General features: G+C 39.2%; 2 protein-coding genes across 7 annotated transcripts in view; both read left to right on the forward strand.

The window, feature by feature from the left end:
* The first annotated feature begins 1,115 nt into the window (after positions 1-1,115).
* TEX30 (testis expressed 30) lies at positions 1,116-15,962 on the forward strand. Of its 6 annotated transcripts, XM_064275248.1 has the most exons (7): positions 1,116-1,227; positions 5,275-5,348; positions 5,774-6,004; positions 7,048-7,099; positions 7,625-7,830; positions 8,497-8,679; positions 15,870-15,962. In XM_064275248.1, the coding sequence occupies exons 2-6, from the start codon at positions 5,334-5,336 to the stop codon at positions 8,668-8,670; spliced, it is 678 nt and encodes a 225-aa protein (XP_064131318.1). In that variant the 5' UTR covers positions 1,116-1,227; positions 5,275-5,333; the 3' UTR covers positions 8,671-8,679; positions 15,870-15,962. The 6 variants fall into 6 exon arrangements, with proteins under 6 accessions (XP_064131318.1, XP_003414018.1, XP_023408953.1 ...); XM_003413970.4 differs by lacking the exon at positions 15,870-15,962 and having other exon boundaries at positions 8,497-10,047; XM_064275247.1 differs by lacking the exon at positions 15,870-15,962 and having other exon boundaries at positions 1,133-1,227; positions 1,682-5,348; positions 8,497-10,047.
* Positions 15,370-19,877, forward strand: part of CCDC168 (coiled-coil domain containing 168) — a 39,213-nt gene continuing 34,705 nt past the window's right edge. Inside the window, exons 1-3 of the mRNA XM_064275246.1 lie at positions 15,370-15,961; positions 16,071-16,107; positions 16,195-16,237. Of these exons, the coding sequence (XP_064131316.1) occupies positions 15,701-15,961; positions 16,071-16,107; positions 16,195-16,237 (341 nt within the window). The 5' untranslated portion in view covers positions 15,370-15,700. The remainder of the gene's footprint in view (positions 15,962-16,070; positions 16,108-16,194; positions 16,238-19,877) is intronic.

Genomic DNA, 19,877 nt, shown 5'->3' on the forward strand with positions numbered 1-19,877 from the left:
TGATGGCAACTGGAAACACAGAAAAATTCAAATAAATCCATAGATAAATTATTAGAATTAACAGGAAAATTTAGCAAGATTGCTAGTTAGAAAATCAGTGCATAAAATTCAACTGTATTTCAATATACAGGTATACAGCAATTACAAATGTTCATTATACAGAGTTAATAGAAAACAAAATTAAAATGTTCACAATACCACTTACAATAGCTTCAAAAACTGTGAAGTACTTATCTGAAGAATGAAATCTAACACAAGAGGGCGATGTCTTTACAGAGAAAATTAGAAGTTTTTTCAGAGAGACTAAAGAAAACCTAATATAATTGTGCGACATTACAAGTTCATGGATTGGCAAGATCAGTATCATAAAGATGTCAGTTCTCTCCTAATGAGATTTACAGATTCGATGTAATCCCCATCAAAATACAGCCCTCCTCCACCTTTTTTGTGGAACTTTACAAACTTTTTCTAAAAAAATTATGAACCAGCAAAGTTATCAAGAATAGTCATTCTTGAAGAAGAATGAGTTGGGCAGGCTTTCCCTACTGTATATCAAGACTTTTTACAAAGCTATAGTTATTTTGGTTTTGATACTGGGGCAGGGATAGAAAAAAATAGAATGCCAGAATAGTGGTGCATAAACAGGGAAAAGGCAAAACATTTGTGAGTAGCAAGAGGCCATCTCTGCATTAAATTTGTAGTATGTTTCTCATTGTACAGTTCTTTCTTCTTCATCCTGCGAATGATATCACGTCAGTTCATCCCAGTAGCACTGACAAATGGCTGGTGTATTCCCTGGACCTCAAGTGACGCATTAGCATAGCAGGAATTCCTCTAATGGGCATTGCCTTTTGTGGTGAGAGTAAATGAAAATGAGTGCTGACAGAATGGAATTCATAATCTATCCCCGTCACCCAAGTATTGATGAAAAGAAGTGGTGCATCCTAGGTTCCCTTTCTTGGGCTCGGCCCCTGACACGAAGAACCTTCCCAAGGGAATTGGCGGGAACTCTAAATCTGGCGGGCAAAGCCGAGGCGCGTCAGAAAACTCCCACTCCCAGCATGCCCCGCGGCCCCCTTCGCGCTCCTGGGGGCGGAGCCCGGCCGCGCGTGCGCTGTAGCGGAACGCGCTGGCCGGTGCGGTGAGGCGGTCGCTTCGAGCTCGGTAGTTTGCTCCCTGAAGGGAGTGAGGGCGGTTAGGTGCACCCGGCCACTTTTCCCTCCCCTGGTAAGTGCGGCGGTGGCGGTTGGGGCAGCTCGGTTGGGGAATGGCTTCCTGAGGGAGCGGTGGCGCTCCTGCCGGCCCCGCCTTGAGGCGTTTCGGGCTGGCGTTCCTCGCCCCTCAGGGGCTGTTGGTCCGGATCCCTGAGGCGTTTTGTGTAAGTTTGGTGGCGGTGGTCTTCTTTGCGAATAAGAGGGCGGAGTGTGGGGAGGAGTCCGGACTCGGAGAGCCGAGCGGGTTCACGGTTCGTCCCATTATCCGGTTCCCCGCTGGCTGGATCGACGCAGCCCCCTGGCTCTGAGGGGGACGATCTCGGGCGGCCCGGCATCCACGCACTTGTTTCTAGAATAGAAGCGTGAATAAATAGGATTCGCAAGTGCCATTTAATCACCAACTTCTGCGAGACAAGTTTTTGAAAATTTACCTTTCACCGTTTGCTGTTTGTGGTTTACCCGACCAGATTGTAGATTCCCTGGAAGACACGAACTCGCCTCTTTTATTTGCCCCGTGACATCCAGCGGAGTGGGGTGACACGTAGTCGATGATACACAAGAATTTTTCCTTGAAAGTTGAAGTGAATATTGGCAGTTTGATTGTTTAGCAGAAGATGTCATCGCCTATTCTGTTCCGAGCATTAAAAGTATAATAAAAATTAAAACGTGAACGCTCACAATGTGTGGACACTGTAGGAAATACAGCACATAGATAATCATGTCTTTATCACAGAGTCTGTGTAAGGTTAGTGTTTTTATCTCCATTTGCAGTTCAGGACATTGAGGCTGAGCCAGGTATCTCTGAATGAAAGGTAGAGATTACAACCTGTGTTTATAGACCAGGTTGCTTTGGAATTGTCTGAGGGAACAATTTCAGTGCTTCTGAAGTAGCCCAGACCGTGTTTACCAGCTTTGAAGAAGCAGCTGGTTATCGTGAAGTCCAGAGGGGAATAGTTTTCCTGGAAAAAAAAAAATCAAAACCCATGTTGTTGTGTAGTAGAATATTGAAGGTCAAAATAGCGAATTGAATACATGTGTCTAATTTTTCTCTGTTTTTGAATTCTCACTAAACTTACAGTAAAGGGTTTTTTTTTTTTTTTAAAGCCTAAACCCACAAAAAACACAAGGGTGTAGAAAATGGACAGCACTGAAATATCAGGCTCCAGAAAGCAAATGTCTTCGTAAACCTTAGCTTAATTCTAAATGAGCAGTGAGGGATGCTGCGGAACAATTTTATATAAACTACAGAATCTTCAAAACACCCAGAAACTGACAACACCGGACACCTCTGGGACTAAGAATGGAAGGTAGTGGTGCTGAGCCCTGGTGGCCCAGTGGTGAAGAGATTAGCTGCTAACCAAAAGGTTGCCAGTTTGAATCCACCAACCGCTCCTTGGAAACCTTATGGGGGCAGTTCTGTTCTGTCCTATAGGGTCGCAGAGTCAGAGTTGACAGCAGTGGGGTATGGATAGGTGAAAACTGTGTTTGAGAAACAATTAGATACCTAGATTCCCTTCCCCATTTCACACTTTTGGATGACTGCCTTTCCCCCGTTAGAAGACTGGATGCTTATTCTCTTGAGAAAGCAAGAACTGGGGAACTCCAGGCACAATTAATTGTGGGGCTGTGCTTATGAAAACAGAGATTATGTTCACTGAAGGCTCATTTCCTTCATCTCCCTTCTCCCACTCCCAGAACTTTTGCAGCCAGACTATTACCCTTTAGTCTCAAATAAGAGACTTCTACACACACACACACACACACACACACACACACACACACAGAGTAAATTCTCATTAATCTTTGTTGTTATGTTCTGTAAAATTGGGAAAACTGAATTAGCAATCATGGAAATCATGGAAACTTTGCTCCTATGGGAAATCCAGGATTGGGTTCCTGCAAGCCTTTGGTCACATTTTCGTCACCTGATGATCACAACCTTGTTTTATGTGTGTTTTTGTTTAAAGACACTTTATTTAATATATATTATTGATTCGTTAGCATTGAACTCAAGGCCAACAGCACTATAACTCATACCTGACTATAACTGATGCCCGAGTGAAGCTTGCCCAGCATATTTTCTCTGTAAGAGACGTCACAGGTTTCTTGTGCTTAGGAACGCTACACGGCACTTCACAATGCTTGGGGGCCATTTTAAATAGTAAAATTACCATTGAAAATGTAAAAAGCATGGCAGTAAGTATGCAGCAAAAAGAAGCCTTGTTTATTGTGTGAGAGCTGAAACAAGAAGGCAAAACATTCAGCCTTAGCTGGGAATATGTATGTAGGGCAACTCCAATTTTTTGCTGCTCTATGCATGTTCTTAAATTATCTCAGAAGCACCACAGCTATTGGTTTGGGGGTTATAAATAAATTTAGAAAGTAACTAAATTCACAAACATGGAATCTGCAAATAATAAGGATCTACTATATATGAAATAATACATAATAGGCTAGTGCCAATGGTTGCTTCTGGGGAGGGAGAGGAACTTGGTGGGTAGGGGGAAAGAGTGTAAGGAGCTTTTCCCACTATTTACACTTTTAGTTCTTTTAAAATTTTGTACCATATACATATATTAGCTATTCAAAAATGAAATGTATTCCTTAAAAAATTAATTGCAAATGGATATACCCTTGAACACAATTCCTCTTGCAGGGATTTATCTTACAGATACACACGTGTGAAATAATGTAAGTACAGTGCCACTTGTTGCAATAGTATGATAGCAAAATATTGGAAACAGTCTCAGTGTTCATTAGGTTGATGAAATAAATTATGTACAGCCCTTCCGTGGAATACTCTGCAATCATAAAAAGGAATGAAAGAAGCTCATTGTATAAAGATAGGAGGCAGTCTCCAAGATATACAAGTGGGGGAAAGAAGCCTCAGAAAAATACACCAATTCGTAAAAATGAAAATATATAAATATATACTTATTTACTTATATATATAAAAATGTAAATGGAAAATACATATGTAAGTAATTGTATATGTATAGAATGTCTCAGGAAGAATACACAAGAAGTAGGTGGTTTGAAGAGGGGATCTGTGTCGCAAAGCGAAGTGGAATGAGGGGGACTTCACTTTGTATTAACTTGGTATTTTTTGAACTAAATCACTGTTACCTATCTAATAAATATTAACAGCAGAAGAAAATGGGTGAGTATTTGGGATCATGATATTGATAATATCCTTTACAATAAGGTTGCTGGCAGTGAGAAGAAATGTTACTCAGGTTTCTGCCCTAATGCTGCGTGACAAACCCAAATTTTCGGTGACTTGCAGCATTTCATGCTTGTGATTCTTCAGGTCAGCTGTGGTTTAACTGATCTTGACTAGGCTGGACTCTAGGCTTTAGCTTTGGGTTCAGATCTGCTCCGTGTATCTCCATTTCTGGGACCCAGCATCAAAAAGCAAAGCTACCTGGGGCATGCTTTTCTCGTGGCACAGAGTGAGTGTTCTAGGGGGTTAGTGGAAATTTGCCATCTCAGCAGTGGCACATAGAAACACCCACCTATACTCCATTGGTGAAAGTAAGTCACATAACAAAGTCCAGCACCTCAATACCCCACAGATGTATATGTACTTTGCCTACTGGGAGGCACTACAAAGTTGCATGACAAAAAGTATGGAGATTTATATTGCAGAGAGGGGCAAAGAGTTTAGAGCAATAATGGTGATGATAATGGATTAATACAAAGATACCATGAAATTGAGGATAGTTGAGAAAATGCTTTAAAAAATATTTATTGCCAAAATAATAGCATTCTACTTTGATATAAATTATCTTAAGGCTTCCATGTCAAGGTATCACATTTGTTTATCTTATGTATAACATCTCATCGTCATCCTAGACCTAGAACCAATTCTAGTGCTCATAGGAACCTTGAAAATAATAATTAATTAATTTATATGTAAAAAAAAAAAATGTAAAGGCCCCAGTTTTTAGAGAAATAGTTTTAAATGTGTTTATTTCAGCTGCTGAAAGTGTTCATTCATAGTTTTTGTGTCATATCCATATCTGCCAACCCACCTTTCACCACAGAATCTTCTTTTCAGGGAGATGTCCTTTGCTTCTCAGATGTAATGCACTTTAAGTTTGTTACTCAACAGTGAAAATGAGTCATACAGAGGTAATATTTTCGTATGTTCTGCACCTTCAGGGTCCTCCCCCCGCCTTTGTTTTTTGAGTAACCATATGGCTCCAGAGTAATTTTCGTATTTTTAACTTGAACTGTGAGAAGCAGTATAGCATTAGTGTTTAAGGACTCTGGAGCCGATAGCCTGAGTTTCTAGTAGTTATATAACCTACTTAACATGTTTGCCTCAGCTTTCCCATCTAAAATGGGGATACTAATAGTACTTGCCTCATAGGATTATTAGGAAAGCTAGCTGAGTTAATACATAGAAAAGCACTTCTCGAAGAATAGCTGTTATTAATAGTTTTTTTATTTAGAGGCTATGACTTCAGTCATAAAGCTTGCAGAGCAAACTAGTTATTTGAGTAGACAAGGAAGTAATTATTGATCATTGATCCGTTTATTCTCTTGAATTCCAGGTTAAATTAAAAATACCTTTTGGAAATAAATTACTAGATGCTGTTTGTTTGGTACCTAACAAGAGCTTAACATATGGAGTAATTCTTACCCATGGAGCATCAGGAGATATGAATCTTCCTCATTTGATGTCACTGGCATCCCATCTTGCATCTCATGGTTTTTTTTGCCTGAGATTTACCTGTAAAGGCCTTAATATTGTACATAGAATTAAGGCATATAAATCAGTTTTGGTAAGAAAATTTCCTTATATTTTCTTGTGACAGGATTCTGTTTAAATTCTCAATAAATTTAAGTTTATTTAGCAGTTACTTGGTTTAATTTAAAAATTCTTTAATGAGTGTCTAGAAAATCAACAGCACATGAAGGCTGATTAGTAGTCAGATTCCTCTTTTTTGCCATCAGTTGGTTTCCATGGAGATAGATGCTAACATCATAAATGCCCCTCCATGATACTGCCAAGTAAGCTACTCGTGATACAGTTGTCTTACTGGTATAATATGACTTTAATAGTTTGGCATTTTAGAGTATTTTGTCTACGGTACTATGCATGTACAAATGTGGCTTTTTTTTTTTTTTTTCTGTATATGTTATTTAGATACATAAAATCCCTGGATAAAAGCTGAAATTTAGCCTAAATTCTTTAAAGCTTGCTAAGTTTTTCAGAGCTCTTACTAATACTTTTACTAAGTAGATGTTACATTAGGAGCCCTGGTGGTACAATGGTTAAGTGCTTGGCTGCTAACCGAAAGGTCAGTGGTTCGAACCCACCAGTGGCTCCTTGGGAGAAAAGACCTGGCAGTCTGCTTCCATAAAGATTACAGCCTAGAAAACTTTATGGGCCAGTTCTACTCTGTCATACTGGGTTGCTGTGAGTGAGAATGGACTGAAAAGCACACAATAACAAGTATATTAATTTTACTAATTAGACATCAGTAACATTAGTTGGAAGCCTTTGCTATCCTTCAGTTATGTATATATATGCATGTGTGTATATATATGTATAATTTGTACTTTAAAAATAGTTTAGGACTTGAATATTTTTAGAAGTATTCCTCACACATTTACCTGTATGACCCAACATAGAACTGCATCTCTCTCAAAAGAATTAGTTTGGGGGGGCAGGGTGGTTACAATAAGGACTCCCTTAAGATTTTTTGGATATCTTTGCGTAGGTTTTCATACGCCAGTAATGATAAGCAATAATATATCTTAGTTTTCCAGTGGAATAGTTTTAAGGGAGAAGCATTGATCATTTTTTGGTTGATTTTTCTAGAATTACCTAAAGACCTCAGGAGAATACAAACTTGCAGGTGTTTTTCTTGGAGGTAAGTTGCAATACTTAAGAACACTTGTTTTAAAATCTAGCCATTTTAATATAGGAATAGATAATTGAGAATTAAAATTAATTGATAACAAGAAGCTAATTTGAGGATTATTTTTGTTTTTGTAGATTTAACACCTCCTTGGTGTTAAAATACTTCATGTATTTAAAGCAAATTTAAACCTCATATATATTTGCTGAAACCTAAGAATCTACTTTCATTTATATCCCTGATTACCCTCTTAAGTGATTCCTTTACAAGGCTTGTCCTTAATCCTTTAAGTATTCGTCAGAAAAATAATTGCTGTTGTTATTTTGACTTCTTATCAGGTTTTAGTTCTTTATGAGGCAATAGATGTCCATTGTGGGTATTGCAACTTGTTAATTGCCACATTTTTGGAGTTAAATGATTTGTTGATATATAAACATGGCAGATGAACATGAAATAAAATCAGACTTGCCACACCATCACCATTATTTTATATGAATGTTTATATTTCAAATTCAACTTAATTTTAATTGATTTTAGGTCGTTCAATGGGCTCAAGAGCGGCTGCTTCTGTAATGTGTCATATTGAGCCAGATGATGCTGATGACTTTGTTCGAGGTCTCATTTGTATTTCTTATCCCCTGCACCATCCAAAGCAGCAGCATAAACTCAGAGATGAAGACCTCTTTCGTATAAAAGATCCTGTACTGTTTGTGTCAGGCTCAGCAGATGAAATGTGTGAAAAGGTGAATTACAGTTCAGTGTCTGTGTGAATGAGAAAGAGAATGAGAGAGAGATCTTGGGAGCAAGATATTACGCACAACATCCAGTCTCTTTAAAAAGGTGTAATTAATGCTAGTTTTGTACCTTAGTTGGAGAACTTAAAAATATAAGCACACTGACTAAATTCACCTCCCTGGAAAGAGAGTTGGCAAATGGATTAACCCCTATTTGGGAAATGAAAGATGAATATTTGAATTCTTATTTGGGAATTTCTAGGGTTTTTCATTTCAATATTCCCACAAATTATTCAATTCATTATAAAATTGAATCTTTAGAAAGACTAGTACACATTACTAAATATTAGCTCAGTATTATGAGACACCTGCATATTTGCCAGAGCATCTATTTTCCTTGGAAAAAGTACTTTTTTGGAAGATTTTTTTTGTTCCAGTTTACTGAATTTCTTGTCATCAATAATAATCTGTTCTGTGGAATTACTCTCTCTGAGAGAAGTAGACAATCACTTTTGTGGACGTTTCTTTGCACATTCCATTGCCTAGAAAATTGTCTGTAGAGTAGGTATGTAATAAATACGTGGTGAATGAATGCCAGCACAGGTAAGGGAGGGAGGATCTTCTATTAAACACCAATAAAGCATTAGTCTAGTACCCTGTTGTTTTTTTCTTTAGAACTTGTTGGAGAGAGTGGCGCAGAAAATGCAAGCTCCTAATAAAATCCACTGGATTGAGAAGGCAAATCATTCCATGGCAGTGAAAGGACGGTCAACCAATGATGTTTTCAAAGAAATAAATACACAGATTTTGTTTTGGATCCAAGAAATCACTGAAGTGGACAAGAAATAATTGTCATTAGTTAAGAGCCATGTTATTTTGAATACAAATACAGTTAATTTGATAAATAACAGCGTAACTCTCAGCGTTATGAGATATAGTTCAGACTCAATGTTTTCTAACGTTTCCCTTGTTTTCTAAATACGTTTCAATTGTGAAATTAATGTCTTTTACACAATTTCTTTTGAAAGCACTGTTATAGTTGTATAAAGATGATGTACAAATACTGAAGGTGGTCTAAATATAATTTATTTCATTAGTATAGTTAAGTTTTGAAAACTATTAAAGTTTTGGATTTTGCTATGGTTGCGTTTTTGTTTTATTGCAACTCAGAAAGTATTCTTATCTGGAACAGTAACTGGAAAAAAGAAAAACAAAACTTACTATTTTAAAATTAGTCAATCAGTTTTATGGAGTGTATACATTTATTCCCTGGTGGCCTAGTGGTTAAGTGCTAAAGCTGCAAACCAAAGGATTCGCGGTTCGAATCCACCGGGCACCCTTTGGAAACTCTGTGGGGCAGTTCTACTCTGCCCTATAGGGTCGCTATGATTCGGAATCGACTCGATGGCAGTGGGTATATAATGGGTATACATTTATTTGCCTAATCTTTTAATAAATCACAGTTGAGGAACAGAAATGGAGATATGCAAATATGGGGCTCCTAAGTTGTTTTTAGAAAGAAGTAACAACTTTTACTTGAGAAATGTTTGCTGAAAGCCTGTTACAGACAAGGCCGCATCGGGTTTGCAAAGACAAACACCTCCTGGAGGCTATAGTATACTTAACTGGTGGAGGTAGATGTGTGGACCACTCTAAGGGAAGAATGAAATAAGGACTAAAGAGTAGGATTCGTACCTGTGCTGTAAGTAGGCAAGAGTTGGGGTACTTAATTTTTCCTTGGGAAATTCAGATACCACCAGAACTGGACCTTGAATAGTATTCAGTTATATATAAAAAGTATAGTTTCTGTATTTCACATAAAGTGCACGAAATACGAGGCTGGTATTATATAGAGGTTTATAGTGAGGAGTGGCTTTCTGTGGTAAGAAATTAACTCCTTTTCCTGGCTTCTCTACTGCTCTTACGGTAGGCTTTCTAGACAGCTTCAATGTGGCCTGGGCAGCTTGCAGATTTTTGAGGTCCTCATTTGTCCTGTCCTTGGGGAGTCAATGGATTTTCATTATTTTTTGTATATTTTCCTAAATATCATTACATAAAGAACTAAAAGCTAGATAACAATATCCAAATCATTCATATTATTATGATAGGGTGAAGTTGTATGTAACTGCAAATTCAAAACTCCTGTACCACTCAATATACAATAATTTTTGCCTACATCATGTCCTGAACAAGACCTAAATTAAAAAAAAAAAAAAAAATGTATAACTAAAACCAAGAAAAACCAGTTTCCATCAAATCAGTTTCAACTCAGTGGCAACCAGTGTGTGTCAGAGTAGAACTGTGCTCCAAGAGTTCGCAGTGGCTGTTTTCTCAGACATATCTCTAGGCCTTTCTTCTGAAGATCCTCTGGGTAGACTCGAACTTCCAACCTTTCAGTTAGCAGGTGTGTTAAACGTTTGCAGCACTCAAGGACTCTGATGTATAATTAAACAATAGCTATTTTAAATAAATCTGGTATCAAAAGATAAAATCCAGGGCTAATAAAAATGTAATCACTGGTCTATTAAATATAGATTGGGAAATTGTTAATATTGTGAACCAGAAATAAAACCAATGGAAGAAAAAAAAAGATAACTTATTACAAAGCAGATCACAATATAAATATAAAACTATAATGAAATAGATTTTAAGGGTTATTAACCAGGATATGCAGTTACAGGGTAACTATGAGTCAGAATTGACGGCAGTGGGTAAGGTAAGGTATGCAGTTAACAGGAAACCCTGGTGGGATAGTGGTTACAGTACAATATTCAAATTGCATTTACAATATTCAAGCTTGTAAAGTTAAGCTATAGACATAATTGGAGCCCTGGTGGCACAGTGGTTAAGAGCTATGGCTTATAGCCCAAAGATCAGCAGTTTGAATCTACCAGCTGCTCCTTGGAAACTCTAATGGGCTGTTCAACTCTGTCCTATAAGGTCGCTATGAGTTGGAATCGATTTGACAGCATTGGGTTTGTTTTTTTTTTTGTATAGACGTAATATGGTTTTCTGAGAAACTGCTGTTCCTTATTGATGAGCTGGCTTACCCCTTGTAAGGCCTGTCTACCTAACTTTGGTTGGGGAACATGTAACTCCTACAGAAAGACGTGGTATGTCTACAAATGAAATGAACATTTGTGAAAAGATCTCATCTGCTCTCCTGCACAAATTTGCATGTCTTGCCAAAAAATGTGCAGCCCCCTTAAGTTTGAGATCGTGGTTGAATAGCAATTTGGCACCTCCTCTGGCCCAAACTCCGCTGAGTCAATTCCAACTCAGCGACCTTACATGTTAACAGGGCTGTGTAATTGCAATAGCCTAATTGATTTTCCTGTTGTTTCCTTTCTCCAGTACTCCACTGACACCACGAACATAAAAACTGTTGATGGATCTCCAGAGATGACACTATTAAGGCCAAAATCCTTTGTTCAAGGCCCTCCACAACAGAGCTCTATCAACATAATTTTTAGCTTTATCTTTACCCAGACTCAGAATCTGCTCACAGTACTACAGTTAACCTGGGCTACATGTGTTTTGTAAACAGGGACAAATTTTTCTCCTTTATCTTCCTGAAACTTTGTTAGTATTTGCTTGTAAAAAATCCTACTCATCTTTTAAGACCTTTAAAAAATCCCCTTTCCCTCTTTACAGCTTTCTTTGAACTACCCCAAACAGGCTGTCTTTCCATTGAAACCCCATACTATCTTCCCATTGTTAATCCACTCTGCCTTCTCATTAGGTTATATGTTTGCTCACCCCACTTATATTAAACAAACTCCCTCAAATCTGAGAATAGTTTTTACTCATCTTAAAACACTTTTTGATTCCTTATTCAGTGCCTTACATATTATTCAATAAATATATGTGATATGGAACTAAGATGTTTACAGGAGATTTCCAACCATTATGAACAATTCCTGGTTTCATTTTGCTATTCTATACATCTATTATTGGACTTTTTTCCCTGTTACATAAAGAAGAAACCCTAGTTTGTAGTCGTTGGGTGCCAACGAGTTGATTCCAACTCATTGCTGTCCCGTGCGACAGAGTGGACGGCCCCACAGGGTTCCCTAGGCTGTGATCTTCATAGTTGATTCCAACTCGTTGCAGTCCCATGCGACAGAGTGGACGGCCCCACAGGGTTCCCTAGGCTGTGATCTTCATAGTTGATTCCAACTCATTGCAGTCCCATGTGACACAGTGGACGGCCCCGCAGGGTTCCCTAGGCTGTGATCTTTATAGTTGATTCCAACTCATTGCAGTCCCATGCGACAGGGTGGACGGCCCTGCAGGGTTCCCTAGGCTGTGATCTTCATAGTTGATTCCAACTCATTGCAGTCCCATGCGACAGAGTGGACGGCCCTGCAGGGTTCCGTAGACTGTGATCTTCATAGTTAATTCCAACTCATTGCAGTCCCATGCGACAGAGTGGACGGCCCCGCAGGGTTCCCTAGGCTGTGATCTTTGTAGTTGATTCCAACTCATTGCAGTCCCATGCGACAGAGTGGACGGCCCCGCAGGGTTTCCTAGGCTGTGATCTTCATAGTTGATTCCAACTCATTGCAGTCCCATGCGACAGAGTGGACGGCCCCGCAGGGTTCCCTAGGCTGTGATCTTCGTAGTTGATTCCAACTCATTGCAGTCCCATGCGACAGAGTGGACGGCCCCGCAGGGTTCCCTAGGCTGTGATCTTTATAGTTGATTCCAACTCATTGCAGTCCCATGCGACAGAGTGGACGGCCCCGCAGGGTTCCCTAGGCTGTGATCTTCATAGTTGATTCCAACTCAGTGCAGTCCCATGCGACAGAGTGGACGGCCCCCGCAGGGTTCCCTAGGCTGTGATCTTCATAGTTGATTCCAACTCATTGCAGTCCCGTGCGACAGAGTGGACGGCCCCGCAGGGTTCCCTAGGCTGTGATCTTTATAGGGGCAGAAATACTATCTCTCTATGCCTGCAGAGCCACTGGGTGGATTCAAACTGCCAGCTTTTCAGTTAGCAGCCAAGTGCTTAACCGTTGTGCCACCAGGGCTCCTTAAACCTAGTTCACAATGTCCAAATAGTCGCAAAGAACATGCCACTGGTAAATAGATTTAAAAAAAAAAAAACTTTGATAGAATTTTTTTTTTTCTGGATATGTTCTATTAGTGTCTATTATTACTGTTAGGAAGGGCTTTCTCTGATGTTTATTGTCTTTGTTTAAAATGAATCTAGCTTAGCATTTACTTTTTATTCTGCTCGCTTGAGACTGACCTAAGAGGTTCCTAGCGCAAGGGACAGAAGCATGTACGCTGGAGAATAGGTAATTATTCTTGTATCGGTAGGCAAGTACTTAAATAACATGACAGAGCTCTAGAGGGGGGTCTGTTTACCTCTGTGTAAACATAAGCATAGGGCGGGGAGTGATACACAGAAGTTCCTGTTCAGCTTTTATAAGAGCTATTCAGTGTTCAGTGGTGTACTACTTAGGGATTCAGTGCCACAAATATTTTAAGAATCTAAGGGACTAGAGAGTGAAGTGTTAAAACGGTGAATCACTTTTGAGATAATTAACAAATGAATTAGAGAAAGTCTGTTATCAGACAAGAGAATTTGAGTTATTTTACCAGCTGCATAAAATTTTATAGACTAGCCCTGCGGAATAAAATCACCTCTCTCTCAGGGGAGGGCAGATGGAAGGGGGTGTACTTTACCATAAGACCAAGACAAACCCATTGCCATCAGAGTCATTCCAACTCAGTAGAACTGCCCCATGGGGTTTCCTAGGAGCGACTGGTGGATTCCGACTGCTGACCTTTCTGTTAGCAGACGAACTCTTAACCACTATGCCACCAGGGCTCTGTGGTGCTATGTAAATCCAGATGGAATTGAAGCTTCTTCCAGAGCTAATAAATGCCTACCACACATTCTGGAGGGCTATACCCTTCGTGGAAACAAACCCCAAGATCAGTCAAACCCAAATAAAGATTACAAGTACCTGTACTGGAAGACTGTAAAATCTGATGTTAGGATGTGTCATTTAACTCACCTGCAATACTTGGGGAGAGTAAGAGCTCAAAAAAATCTTTGTTGCGCTCAGTTAAACTGATGTAATGGAAGAGGACTGAACAATGACCTACTTTGGTGTAACAAATACCTCTTTCCTCAACCCACCTTGAATAAGAAAAGATGAAGGAAGTATTAATTACATCTTCAAAGGAAAAATAGTCTAAATCCAAGTTAGTGCTAACATTTTTCACCAATTACGCAGACTATCCTGACTACCCATGATTAAAATTGTTTTTGCTCAGTGAGCTTACAGGCTGACACTCTAGACCGAAAGAAAGAGAGCAGTACTTAGGCCTTCCCCTGCCCCACCCTTAATTCTGACCTCAGGAAGGACATCACAAGTAGCTGCTCCTTTCAGTCACCATACTCAAAACCAACCCATTGCCATCGAGTTCATTCTGACTCATAGTTATGGGACAAAGTAGAACTGCCTCATAGGATTTGCGAGGAGCCCCTGGTGGATTCAAACTGCTGACTTTTTGATTAGCAGCTGAATGTTTAAACCGCTGTGCCACCCAGGCTCCTTGAGTCACCACAGAAATGGTGAAAAGCACATCAACTGGGAAGCCGTTCCAAAGTCTAACACTGGTTTTTAGCGTGTCAGTAGATTGTTGAAGAGGAACGTTACCAACAGACATCCCAACAAAAAGAAAAGAAAAAATGAGTTTCATTTTACGGAACAAAAAAAGCAAGTCAATAAGAGGCAGGTGATGATAACATTTTAAAATTTTATATTTATCTGAAATTCAAATTTAACTAGGCATTGAGCTTTTCTTCGCTAAAACTGGCAACCCTACATTCATTCTAAGAAAGGACCATATATTTTCCTGACCACCAAGAAGCACAAAATACGTTGTTCCTGGCGGTAACGTAAAATTTGGCTATGCCAAATATTTTTTGCCAATTATATATGTATATAGGTATGTATGTATGTATGTGTGTATACATACACACACACATAAATCCTTTGCCATCGAGTCGATTCCGACTCATAGCAACCCTAAAGGACAGAGTAGAACTGCCCCACAGGGTTTCCAAGGAGCACCTGGTGGATTCGAACTGCCGATCTTTTGATTAGCAACCATAGCACTTAACCACTGCATCACCAGGGTTTCCATATATACACATACATATATATATAATATATGTACATATATGGAAACCCCAGTGGCATAGTGGTTAAGTGCTACAGCTGCTAACCAGAGGGTCAGCAGTTCGAATCCGCCAGGTGCTCCTTGGAAACTCTATGGGGCAGTTCTACTCTGTCCTATAGGGTCTCTATGAGTCGGAATCGACTCGATGGCACTGGGTTTGGTTTTTTTGGTATGTACATATATATACATATACACACACGTTATATATATATATGTTTTTAGTATGTATATATATTTTATATATATATATATACATACCACTGGGTTTTTTTTTTATATAAATACACACACACATATATATATATATATATATATATAATTTTTTTTAATAGGGGGCCGTGATAACCCAACTATGCTACTGGGTTGTTTATAGAATTATATTTCTTATTATAAAGTTAATAAAAGGTTATTTTCTAAATTTTAATTAAGCTACTTATAGCACTACACACGTGTGACCAGTGAACTTTGCTTATTGCTGAGGTAGGCTGATGTGAGCTCAGTTAAATACCCACTATGACACGTACCCCACTTTACCTTACCCAGAGCAATCACTGTTGCACTTGATAAGACACTGAGCAGCACTGGAAGTTTTTTTCTGGCAGAGCATTACACATGGTTATGAGATGGGCATGCCAACTTTTTGTGTTTGGGGGCATCCCAAATCAAGGACTTACGAATGAGACAACAGCCTGTTTCACATATTAAAATGCCGAAGCAATATCATTTCTTTAAAAAGGGGGTGAGGGGTGGATTGGAAGATAATTCATTTTTCATGTTATGGGACCTTCTGGAGTCCTGGATTTTTCAAAATGATTGGACAACAATCTTCTTTATAATTTTTCTAGGAATTATTTTTGAGATTGTACTCGTAAAATTTTGTACATCCTTTCACAAGAAGCCTACATTTCCAGAAAAGGATAGCTCAGATACCCAAGAGGTAAGAACCACAGTTGATTCCTTCTTCCCTGTATTTCTGAATCACACATTAAATTGTGGAACTTTGAGACTTCGCTTGCTCCTCTAACTTTTTCTTTCTCTTGAAATAGGAGAATGAAGACACATGCCTGGAAAGCGTGAAATTTGGTAAAGATCATGTAATTTATATTTTAATATAGTATTTGTTCAGCCTGAGCTTCTCCCACTGATACTCTTTTTTTTATTCCCTTCTAGCAAGAGATAATTTGTTAGTTACTTGTTTATCTTCAGAAGAAAGGTGAGTGATATATTTTGAAATTAAATAGGTTAGTTATGTTCAAAATTAAGATTTACTTCTAAATTTCAGAAAAAGGTTTCCTGTATGTACAGAAGATCACAGCTTTTAATCTCATAATTCTAACTTTTTTTTTAAATGGCTACTATGTGCCAAGCCCTGTGTTGAAGGCTTTTCATAGATTATTGAAATTATTCCCTATAACAATCTTTTGAGGTAGGTAGTATTACCACTCTTATTACCGATGAGAAAAATAAAGCTTGGATGGCTTAAACCACTTGCTTCTCTACTCTACCCTCCCTCCCCAATACACACGAAGAAGTAATAACCACCCATTCTTATAATTCAGTTGGAAAAAATACCCATTTAGCACTTCCTGTGGATCAAGAGGCACCTGAGAAAAAGGCCTGATAGTCTGCCTCCATAAAGATCACAGCCAAGAAACCTTATGGAGCAGCTCTACTCTGTAACACGCGGGGTCGCCATGAGTCAGAATCGCCTTGGTGGCAACAGGGTTAGTTTTATTTTGGTGGACAAAGTAAACACTGAGCTGGGTGCTGTAAGAGTGACATGTAAGGGTTTATAAAATCAGAATTTGTCAGCATCCTAAAGATCTATCACCGCTAGGGATTCATCCTGACATCCTCACTGCTCTTGTTTTTAATATTTTACTTGTTTTAATCAAAACCCATTCAGTAGTCATTAGCTATCTTCTATGTAATGAGCACTGTGTTTGGTACTGGGATGCAAGAGTCAGATAGTCTCTGTTCTCAAGAAGCTTATATTCTTATGGGGGAGACATATGTAAAGGATACTACCATGTGGGGTAGTAACATTGCTGTAATGAACCCCCTTTGATTTCTGCCTCTAAATCTTCATTAAAGTCAGCTCAGCCACATTTATGGGTAATTTGTATATGTGAATTTTTCCCTTTCATTGAAATTGAGGAAAAGGTTGGATTATATGTCTGGGTCAGCTTGTTGTAGATGAGAGTTGGCAATCAGGAGCCTAGAGGGGAAGATGACCATTCAGATTCCTACCTTAAGTTTTAATGTGTGGTGGGGGGGAGTCGAGTAGTAAAAATAATGTAATAAATAATATATGATATATAGTTATTTAGGAGCCCTGGTGGTGCAGTGGTTAAAGCGATTGCTAACTGACAGGTCAGCAGTTAGAAACCACCATCGATCCCAAGGGAGAAAGACATGCCAGTCTGTTTCTGTAGAGATTTACAGCCTTGGAAACCTTATGGGGTTGCTATGAATCAGAATCAACTTGATGGGAGTGGGTCTTGTTTGTATAGTTATTATATAATATCTCTAAAGGTGATAAGTTTTACAGTAAAACAAAAGAAAGAATAAGGTAAGGGGATTGGAGGTACCAGAAGTATAGGAGGAGAGGTAGGCCACCATATCAAATATGGCAGGATTTCAACAAAGCCTTAAAAGGATGAAGGAGTTAAACAGATATGGTAAAAGAGTAGTCCAAGCAGGGCCAAGAGCAAAGGCCCTAAGTGGGGGTGTGCCTATTGTTTGAGGAGCAATAAGACCAGTGTGGCAGAAGCCAGGAAAGAGAGGAGATGGCCTATGGGGATGAGGTCAGAGAAGTAATAGGTATCCAGGTCATGGGAAGGCCTCATAGGCCATGTTAAGGACAGTGGTTTGTACTCTAATTGAAAATGGGGCTTCATTGTAGAGTTTTGAGCAGGAGAATGGTAAGTTCTAATTTATATTTTAAAAGGATTGTTCTGCCTGCTGTGTTGAGAATACACTGTAGTAGGTCAAGGGTTGAAGCACTCAATATCTGAAATCAGGTAGACTCATACAAACTGCTGATCTTACATAGGATTTTGGACAATGGTTTTTTTCAGGACTGTGTGAGTTACACAGGCAAGAGTGAGTTGACCTTGGAAGTGTATTCATAGGAGTTAGTCTGCCACCAATTACTTAACTTTCAAAACCTGAAGTATCACTGACTGGTTGGAAAGCAGTTGGGAGACTATTATGAATAATCCAAGTGAGAGATAATGGTGGCTCAAACCAGGGTTAGCAGTGCAAGTGGTGAGAAGAGGTTGGTTTCAGAGTCAGAATCAACTCAAGGTAAAAGTAAAAAGTAAAGTAAAGATTACATACAGCCTTGGAAACCCTATGGAGTAGTTCTACTCTGTCCTGTAGGGTCGCCATGAGTCAGAAATCAACTCCATGGCAACCGGTTTGGTTTTTGTTTTTTTAAGGGCTAGCTTGAGGTGTGCTGTCATGAAGGGTCTGCATATTTTTCCCCTCTTCTTCATTCCCACTACTTCCTTATTTTAATAGGATCAGGTCATGGGGTTTGAATTCTTTGCTTGTTTTAATCTTTAAAAATGTAAACATTTTTGAGGGCCTTATAAAAACAGACTGGGAGCCATATTTGTCCTGTGGGCCATAGCTTGTGAACCCCTGCTCCTAGATATGAGGACTTAGGTCAAATTACAACCTACTGCCTACTTTTATAAATAAAGCTTTATTGGAATACAGTCATGCCCATTTGTTTATATATTGTCTGTGGTTGCTTTATGCTACAGTGACAGAATTGAATAGTTGCAACAAAGACCATATGACCCACAAAGCCTAAAATATTTACTGTCTGGCCTTTTGTAGACTGAGTGTGCTGACTCTTGCTCTAGATTTAACATCCATTGCTGATTCTTGCCTAAATCAAATTTTACTATAATGATTTTCTAACTCCATCATCTCTTCTGTATCTGTTAGTTGGCATTTTACTATAAGAAAACTTTCCTTCTCTCTGTTTTTTTCTCTCTTATCAGTATAGACTTCATGCATCCCTATTTCCTATTTAATGGATCATAATTATTACTATGTTGTTGTGTGCCATCGAGTCAATTCTGACTCACAGCAACCCTGTAGGACAGAGTAGAACTGCCCCATTAGGATTTCCAAGGCTATATAAGCTTTAGGGAAGCAGACTGCCACATCTTCCTCCCGGGGAGCAGCTGGTGGGTTCGAACCACCAACCTTTCTGTTAGCAGCCGAGCACTTTAACTGTTGCACCACCAGGGCTCCTGATATGCATGTGAAAGCTGGACAGTGAATAAGGAATATTGAAGAAGAATCAATGCCTTTGAATTGTGATGTTGGTGAAGAATATTCAATATACCACGGACTGCCAGAAGAATGAACAAATCTGTCTTGGAAAAAGTACAACCAGAATGCTCTTTAGAAGCAAGAATGGCAAGACTTTGTCTGACATACTTGGGACACGTTATCAGGAAGGACCAGTCCCTGGAGAAGGACATGATGCTTGCTGAGGTAGATGGTCAGTGAAAAAGAAGAGGACCCTCGATGGGATGGATTGACACAGTGGCTACTACAACAGTGGGCTCAAGTATACCAACAATTGTGAGGATGGCGTAGGACGAGCAGTGTTTCATTCAGTTGTACACAGGGGTTGCTGAGTCGGAGCCGACTCTATGGCGCCTAACAACAACGAATTATTACTCTACTATCCTTAACTTATTTTAGTGTTCAAAGCATCCTGGATTTGGCCAACGAAAGCCCCTTCAAGCTAGCTACCCTGTCTGTTTTTACGTATCCTGTATTTGTCATCGCTCCCTATGAGTTGGATTGAACTCAACAGCAATGGG

Source organism: Loxodonta africana, chromosome 23 (genome assembly GCF_030014295.1).
Source record: "Loxodonta africana isolate mLoxAfr1 chromosome 23, mLoxAfr1.hap2, whole genome shotgun sequence".
Lineage (NCBI taxonomy): Eukaryota > Metazoa > Chordata > Mammalia > Proboscidea > Elephantidae > Loxodonta > Loxodonta africana.

Coding starts and splice junctions, on each gene's coding strand:
- TEX30 (XM_064275248.1), top strand. Junction 7,100..7,624: donor TGCAGGTGTTTTTCTTGGAG/GTAAGTTGCAAT, acceptor AATTGATTTTAG/GTCGTTCAATGGGCTCAAGA. Junction 7,831..8,496: donor CAGATGAAATGTGTGAAAAG/GTGAATTACAGT, acceptor TTTTTTCTTTAG/AACTTGTTGGAGAGAGTGGC.